Genomic DNA, 8,217 nt, shown 5'->3' with positions numbered 1-8,217 from the left:
AGCAGCGTGTTTTCCTGCTGCTCACCTGTTTGAAGGTGTGCAGCACTTCCTGCCTCTGGCTGAAGTGCCTGAAGAGCAGCTGCAGCGCTCCGGACACCAGAGGGGCGTAGTTGTGCATCGTCAGATGGATCAGCACCCGCAGGAACATCCGGCCTCCTTCGTCGTCCACTTCCAGGATGCTGTTCATCTTCCTGCACAGACACAACTCCTCAGCACCCGCAGCCCTCAGGAAGCAGCGGGCCAACATGGCCGACCACACATACCCGACTCCAAACATGGCCTCCGCCTGGTCGCCGATCTGCTGCAGGTTGACGGTGGCCTGAAGGAGAAGAAGCCGTCAACAATCACAGAAAAGACGGAAAATCTCAAACATTTTAACAAAGAGTTTCAAACTCTCACCTGCTTGTTCCACGTTAGTGGTGGCGTCAGCTTCAGCCATGGGGTAAACGTCCAAAACTCCTTTTTGAAGACGGAGAGCAGGAAGGACAGACGGTAGTCCAGCCGGACGTTCAGGATTGAACTGAGGAAGGCGACAGCGTCACATGTTCAGTTACCAATATGAACTAAAATAAAAAGTTAATGTCAGGGTCTGTAATTCATTAATATCATTTTAATCTAAAACTATATTAACAAAATAAGCAACATTTTCAAATCAAAAACGCTTTTTGCCGCTAAATTGTTGAATAAACAGACGTCAAAGTTCAACAGAAATTTATTTATAGTTTAATCTTCAGGTTCTTCAATCATCAGATTTCCAGAGTTTCTCTGATCGTTCATGGAGATTCTTCAGAAATGTAGAAATGTGACATTAGCATTAGCTGCTACACGTTTAGCATGGAGATGCTATTTTAGGCTAGCATAGCTTTGCTAACAGGCTATCTCCTTTTACCACAACCTGAACACAACAACAGTCTTTTCCAGCATCAGATCATCGTTTCGACCAGAGGAGCCGTTTCCATCGCCGCTGTTAGCGGATGTAGCGTGTGCGTCAGATTTACCGGTGTACCAGAAACGCACAAATACAAAGGTTCCAGCTTGAGACTTTTGTATGTAAAAAAATAAAATAAAATTGTAACTATATACAAGATTGTATATATATATACTGTATATATATAATACAATATATAATTAATTACTACACCGACGTCCCGTGTGCTTCCTGTTCTACTGCTGTCACTTTGGATAAAAAGCAGCAAAACTCAACAACTATAAATGTGAGTGAAACGTTTGTTCCAAAGAATCACTTCCTGAAGCACAATTTATACAAGTAGAAGTGAAATGACATGTTTTATTCTGTAGAGGGCGAGATACTACGTCATCGCAAGTGTCATCGGTGAGTATCAACATGGCTGATGTTTAGCATTAGCTTCAGCTAAACACTGTGTTGATGCAGATCGTTAGCGCTGCTCATCATTAGTGAACTGAACTGCATTAGTCATTTAAATAAATACTTTCCTAACCTGTAAAATCTCCAGTATCTTCAGCTTGGTGTCCATCACCGTTAGATCCAGATTGTCGATGCAATCTTTGCTGCCTCTCTGTCCCTCCAGCACAAACCCGGCCCCCTCGGCCCGGCGCCGCCGAGCGTGGACTGCCTCCGGTTGAGGACCATGGTGGACATCATCTGTCCCATCCCATGGATGGTGCGCCTTACGTTCCTCCCTGTGAAAACAAACCACAGTCAGCTCTGATGCACTGACCTGGAGTTCTGCTGAAGTACTGACAGCAATATTTCCTTTAGCTGAGGTCTACAGATGCCATAATGCTGCGAGTTTGTAGAAAAGTAAAGGAATGCTAACTGTTGGTAGGCTAAAGGTTAGCCAGACAGATTATGTCTACTTCAGGTGCAAAACATTCCCAGAACCCTAATTTAAAAATCGAGACTATCTCTTTAAACCCTGGTAGAAGTTTCAGCTTTCATAAGGTAGGGGGATCTGTCCCGTCCATCTGTCGCGTCCTCTAACAGGGTCCATCTGTCCCGTCCATCTGTCCCGTCCTCTAACAGGGTCCATCTGTCCTGTCCATCTGTCCCGTCCTCTAACAGGGTCCATCTGTCCCGTCCCCTAACAGGGTCCATCAGAATCAGAGGGTCGTACCTGAGCTTTCCTCCTGAAACGGGATGCTGCTGTGTGCAGGGTTCGGTTTGCAGTCAATGATGCCCAGCAGAGTCCTGGTGAGTCTGAGCAGCTCAAAGAAACTGTAGAAACCAAAGTAGATCAATGTCTGGCTAAACTCACCACCTGCGTGAAGAGGAGGACAGACAGCGGGTGAAGAGAGCGGCCGGATGGATTCTGATCGCCGTAGCAACGGGAAGAGAAGAGAAATACCTCGTATGTGAGTTTGTTTTTCTCCTCGTTGTGGAACGGAAGCTCATCGTTCAGGACGTTGTTCAGGTACTCCTCCATGAACACCATGGTGTTCGCAAAACGGTTCTTCTTGTTGTCTCTGCTGTCGTCCAGGTTGGAATCATAACTGAAATGAGAGACTAATTTCATATGATCTTATAAAGATCAGCAGAAACTGATCTTTATAAGATCCAGATCCCACAGAGATCATCCAGATCTTAGAAAGATCATTTCCTGATGTTTTTCTCTGTTTGTTTAGTCTGGACCAAAACCTAATTTAGTTTTTTTTTTCACTTGGTGCCGTTTCCTTTCATAATCATTTGTAAACAAACCAATGCAGGTGATGATTGCTGCTCCAGTGCTCCCAGTGTCTCTGTCACACTGGTGTGATTATTGACAGTTTGGTATTTTTGTCTCCTGAAAACGTTGGAAACTATGAGCTACAGAAAAGTTTCGTGGTCTGACTGAGGGCTGGTGTGTGTCGGGCCCTGATAGGGCCTCTGAAGACGGAGGCAAGAGGGAGAAGAAAGGAGCGAGCCGGCCAAGACGGATGGATGCCGAGGCCACAGAGCATGCTCAGACGGGCGGGGGTCAGAGGTCAGAGGTCAGGCTAATTTGCAGCTTATTGAATGGAAACGCGTTTCCTCTGATGGATGGGTTGGGAGCCAGCTCTGGTTTTTCCACATGGATGCCGATTGTTTCGTTTTAAAACCAAACGTGATGACAAGCCGGGCCTTTGGGGTGGCGGCCATCTTTGAATCTCTGGTTCTGATCCAGAGCAGACGGAGCTCTGATCACAGGATGGATCTGCTGAATCCCAACAGGAGCTGATGGACGTTCAACACATTAACATGGTTATCAGAAACAGTCTGGGGAGGGGAAGCTGCTAAAGAAGCCAGGAGAGTCCAGATTGACCCAGTAGAAACTGTGCAGGAGGAGAAACTTGTGACAACTTTGGTGTCGGTGCTTTGAAAATGAGTGATGAGCTCCAGCAAGCTGAGCTAGCAGTTTAGTTTAGCGGTTTAGCTTGTTGGTCTGGCTTAGCGCTTTAGCTTGTTGGTTTAGCTTAGCGGTTTAGCTTGTTGGTCTAGCTTAGCGCTTTAGCTTGTTGGTTTAGCTTAGCGCTTTAGCTTGTGGGTCTAGCTTAGCGCTTTAGCTTGTTGGTTTAGCTTAGCATGCGGTTCATTGCATCATGCAGTGATTTCCGCGTTGGGACAGACTCACTCAGCATGACCTGCTGTTGCTTAGGCTGATAAAATCAGTGACCTCTGAACTCTTCAATTACTACATGCTGTGATCTTGTTGGGGGTCGGGGGGAGCAGGGGGGTAAGGTCGGCCTTGTTGCCCCCCGGGGTAACAGTCGGGGGAAACTCTGGGTGAGAACAACCTGAGAGATTTCCTCCTGGAACCAGTTAAACCTGGAATCGTTTCCAGTTGTTCTGGATCCCTGCTGGGATTCTGGATGCAATTATTCCCAGAACCTGGTGGACTACTGCGGAAACATTCAGGACTACTGGGACCATTACTGGGACCATTACGGCAGTGCTGATCTTATCTGGAGGGTAGTTAGCAGAACCGTTAGCAGCCGTTCTGTTCTTGGTTCTGGAAGCTGAGCAGCAGGTTTATACCAGTCCCTTCCAGTACCTGCAGACTGGGAGCCGAACATGACAGAACTTCAGAACCGACGGTATTTGCTGGTACCCTAACGAGGCTCGTGAACCGATTATCCTCAGCTGCTGTTCCTCTGTGTGAAGGAATCGAGAAACGTTCGGCTCCGTCGCCGCTCCACTGGTTCCTGACGGATCCGTTCGGTTCCGTCGCTGCTCCACTGGTTCCTGACGGATCCATTCGGTTCCGTCGCTGCTCCACTGGTTCCTGACGGATCCATTCGGTTCCGTCGCTGCTCCACTGGTTCCTGACGGATCCGTTCGGCTCAGGAAGCTGCTGCCTGTTCGTTGAGTGTTTTATCCACGGTTCACGATGCCACAGGTTGATATGGCTGCATTTGTTTCTGCCGCCGTTTGTCTCCCAGTCGATGATATCGACATGATGAGGTTCTGCTGGGAGACGGCCCAGTGTTTCTGTTCAGGCCCAGTTGGACTTGAAAAGGTGAAATCTTTAACAGCTGTGGAGTTAAAGTCTTTCATTGGGTGGTGGAGATGCTAACCTGCTGCTGCTCTCGGCCTGTTGGCGAAGTTAACCGGTCAATAATTATCGGCAATAATCCGAGTCATTTATCCAGTCAGGAGAAAATAATGAGTTTGTTTTTCAAAGTTACATTTTTACAAAGTTATTAAATTTCACAGTTTCAAACTGAATATGTAATTATCAAGCTAGTATTTAGCTAGGAGCTAAATGTTTAGCTTGAAAGTTTATTTGCTAAAAAGTGGAAATGGACTATCAAAATAAAAGCTGGGTTTGTGACCCTCTATATCACAGGGGTCAAACTCCAGTCCTGGAGGTTCGCTGCCCTGAAACCTTTCGATGAGCCTTTGCTGCAGAACCTGAACAGAATAATGAGGTCATTAAGGTTCTGGAGGACCGATCCACACCAGGAGGAGGAAATGAAACCGTTTTATTCCAGGGTTTTCTACCTGTGGCTCATCTAAAACCTGCAGGACTGGAGTTTAACACCTGGACATATGAGTCCTGGATCATTAAATGTTTTTCTGTAGACTGATGGAAACGTCACGTTGCCTTTAAAACGACTCATTCTGTGTTTTCACCTGAAACGAAGAATGATTCATTCAAAATCATTCATTTAAATAAATGGTGACAGAAATGACAGGCAGTGTATGGAAAGCAGGATTTTATAAATAGATTGGTTTGAATGTGAACGCCAAGCGGACCAGAGACCTAAGCTCGTAACTCTGGGTGGTTTAGGTGGAGGAGGTTCTGCAGTACCGTCTGCTCCCTGCGGTTCTGGACTCGGTTCAGTCCTAAGGAGCGGAGATCAGCTGTGCTGGAGCGGCTGGCTTCTTGCTGATGCTGCTGGAGGGTTTCAATGTTCCTGAGGGATGATGGGATGTCGCCCTGCAGTACTGACGGGCTGGTTCTGATCCGTCATGATCCCAGCTCTCATCCCGGGTCACCAGAGTTCGGTTCTGACAGAAAGAGGAAATGCAAACATTAGAGAAACTTTCTGATTTTCTTCTGGGGAGGTGGAGCGAGCGGTCCGATCCGGACCCGGTTCTGATACCTGAAGGCTTTACTCAGATATCGCTGGAGGACAGACTTAGTCTTCCACCCTTCCTTCTTCTCCTCCTCCATCATTACTTCATTTTTTCATTTTCAGCTTCATGTTTTCTCTGGTTTCCTCTCGTTCTGCCTCAGCTGCCAATAACCAAACATCCTCCTGATTTTAACTTTTTACTTTTCATTAACTTAGAAATTTGTTCATCTGTTTCCTCCAGCCGGTCGTCAGATGACTGCTGGTTCTGGCTCTGGTTCTGGTTCTGGTTCTGTTGCAGGTTTCTTCCTGGTAAAGGAAGATTTTCCTCTCCACTGTCGCTACTTTCCATCAGTATGAAGCCAATGATTCATTTACTTAGAAAATGTTTAAAGTAATTTGAATAATTAATTGAGCTTATTGTACCGTTTGATCAGCAGGATCAATCAACATGTGTGTATTGATTGTGTATCGATAAAATTAAAGTGACTCGTTTGTCCAGGACTTTGCATTGACTTTGTTGTGCTTTTGAAAAACAGATTGAAGTTGGAAGAAATCAGAATCTCTTCTTGTTCTGGAACATGAGAATCTCAGCTGTCAGTCTGTGAATCTGGTCGTTGTTCTGATCGTTCTCCTCTGGAGTTTCTGGTAAAACTCTGACTGCTGTAAGTCAAGAGGAAGTTGACTCGGTCCGTTTCTTTCTGGACGATGGAGTGCTGTCTGAACCGGGCCGATCGGCCTCCTGCCGGGCCGCCGAGCCTGGAATGTTTTCGCAGCGCGGAGATTCTCTGAGACAGAAAGTGATGCTGATATTTCAGGCATCGGCGTCGCTTTGTGAGGACAGGCAGGAAGCATCCAGAGACCAGAGTATTAAATGCTCAACGAGACGCCTCTGACCTCTAATCTGAGCCGGTCAGAACCAGGTGACTCAAATTAAAAGCTCAGTGTCCTCGGCTCCAGAAAGCATCTTGATCTGCTGATTCTTCGGCCCACTTTAAAGCCGAAGGATCCAGTCCTCTGAAGATTCGCCTCATGTGAAACAGCTTTACAGAAAACTGGACCTGGTGACCAGGAAACTGGACCTGGTGACCAGGAAACTGGACCTGGTGACCTGGAAACTGGATCTGGTGACCTGGAAACTGGACCTGGTGACCAGGAAACTGGACCTGGTGACCTGGAAACTGGATCTGGTGACCTGGAAACTGGACCTGGTGACCAGGAAACTGGACCTGGTGACCTGGAAACTGGACCTGGTGACCTGGAAACTGGACCTGGTGACCTGGAAACTGGACCTGGTGACCTGGAAACTGGACCTGGTGACCAGGAAACTGGACCTGGTGACCGGGTCGTCGTTAAGGTGTTGGTGCTGCAGCAGAACATTTTTCACTTCCCAAACAGACTCAGGCCCTTTGGTCTCACTTCAGCTGGTTAACGTCCGGGTCGGTTCCGCTCCAGTTCCGCTCTGTTCCTCGGTACTGTGGGCCGGTTCAAGAACTGCGGTGCAGGATGTTTACAGCATCTATCAGCCATAGATCTACAGTGTGGCTCCACGTTTTCATTTTTTCAAACATGCAGCCAAACGATGACCACATGACCGGCCGGCACCGGCAGAGCCGCACAGCTAATGCTACTGGAGATGAGTCAGACCCAGCCGGACCGGGCCAGAACCGGCTGAAGCCATGCTGATGGAAAATGGCTTCAGTCCCTGCAGGGATGGTTCTGGATCTGCCTGCGACTCGTTTCCATGATCCAGTTCCTCTTACCAGAACTTCTCATCCCCAGGCTTTGGGTCAGAGCCTTACCTCTGAAGGATCTTCATCCTGACGTCCTTCAGGAACAAAACACCAACTCACTGATGGTCCTGAAGGCAGGCAGGATGTTCTGTCCCACCCGGAGGAAACGGGACCCGCCTCATCAGACAGTGAGAAGCAGAACGTTCTCTAATGAGCTCCACGCTCGGGCAGAACTCCTCAAACCCAACACATCAGACGCCATCTTGTTGTGAATCGCTCACAGTTTGCTTGTCTCCAGGAAATTTGCTTGGCCGTGGAATCAGAGGGAATCATTTCCAAAGCAGTGTGTGACAGACGAGGCATCGAGAACGAAGCCAGAAGATTTTCCTGGAATTGACTGAAGTCTTGCGGCCGTTGGATTTACAATCCTCAAATTAACAAAAATACAAAACGGAAGACAAGATGAAACTTCCAGTGGAAACGACTCACATTCTGGAAGCACCGAGTTTCCATTGGATGGTGTTTCTCTGTGTGAAGTGTCTGCTGGACAGGAAGTCTCTCATCTAAAGCGATGTTCCTCCATGCTGAACGTGGCTGCAGCTCATTGGTCAGTCAGTGAAACCTTCTCTGATTGGTCGAAGTTCCATGTGACAAAAGTCAAACATTTTCCAACATTCTGTTTGTTTGTATTTCTATGTGAACAAGCTCAAAATGTCACATGTGTAACTGTTGCTTCCTGGGTCTGATTGACTTTAATGGGAGCAGAACTTCTTGATTCAAACGTCCTGGAGCGAATCGGACCTCCAACCCAGCCAGCGTTCTGCTGAACAGGCTCCAGTCCAACGTCTCTCCTCACTGTGCCTCATTGTTTCGGTTCTCAGTCACACAACACTGCAGCGCATTATTCAGACCTAAATCTTCATAATGCCCCTTTAACCTCCATAATCACATGAAGATTAGATGAGTCAGA

At 47.4% G+C, this 8,217-nt stretch overlaps 1 protein-coding gene, 1 long non-coding RNA gene and 1 pseudogene across 2 annotated transcripts in view; all 3 read right to left on the bottom strand.

Annotated features, from left to right (window-relative positions):
• LOC116718879 (inositol 1,4,5-trisphosphate receptor type 3-like) overlaps positions 1–450 on the bottom strand; it is an 18,511-nt gene extending 18,061 nt beyond the window's left edge. Inside the window, 3 exon segments of the mRNA XM_032561137.1 lie at positions 26–191; positions 264–318; positions 400–450. Coding sequence (XP_032417028.1) covers positions 26–191; positions 264–318; positions 400–439 — 261 coding nt within the window. The 5' untranslated portion in view covers positions 440–450.
• Positions 451–853: 403 nt separating this feature from the next.
• On the bottom strand, positions 854–2,510 carry LOC116720686 (inositol 1,4,5-trisphosphate receptor type 3-like; annotated as a pseudogene).
• Positions 2,511–5,137: 2,627 nt separating this feature from the next.
• LOC116718944 (uncharacterized) lies at positions 5,138–5,844 on the bottom strand. The gene is made up of 2 exons (XR_004339028.1): positions 5,545–5,844; positions 5,138–5,449 (listed from the first exon to the last, which is right to left on the bottom strand). It is a non-coding gene; the product is annotated as an uncharacterized LOC116718944 (long non-coding RNA).
• Between the last annotated feature and the right edge of the window lie 2,373 nt (positions 5,845–8,217).

This window comes from Xiphophorus hellerii, chromosome 1 (assembly GCF_003331165.1).
Source record: "Xiphophorus hellerii strain 12219 chromosome 1, Xiphophorus_hellerii-4.1, whole genome shotgun sequence".
Classification (NCBI taxonomy): domain Eukaryota; kingdom Metazoa; phylum Chordata; class Actinopteri; order Cyprinodontiformes; family Poeciliidae; genus Xiphophorus; species Xiphophorus hellerii.
This window is presented reverse-complemented; position numbering and strand designations above follow the sequence as displayed.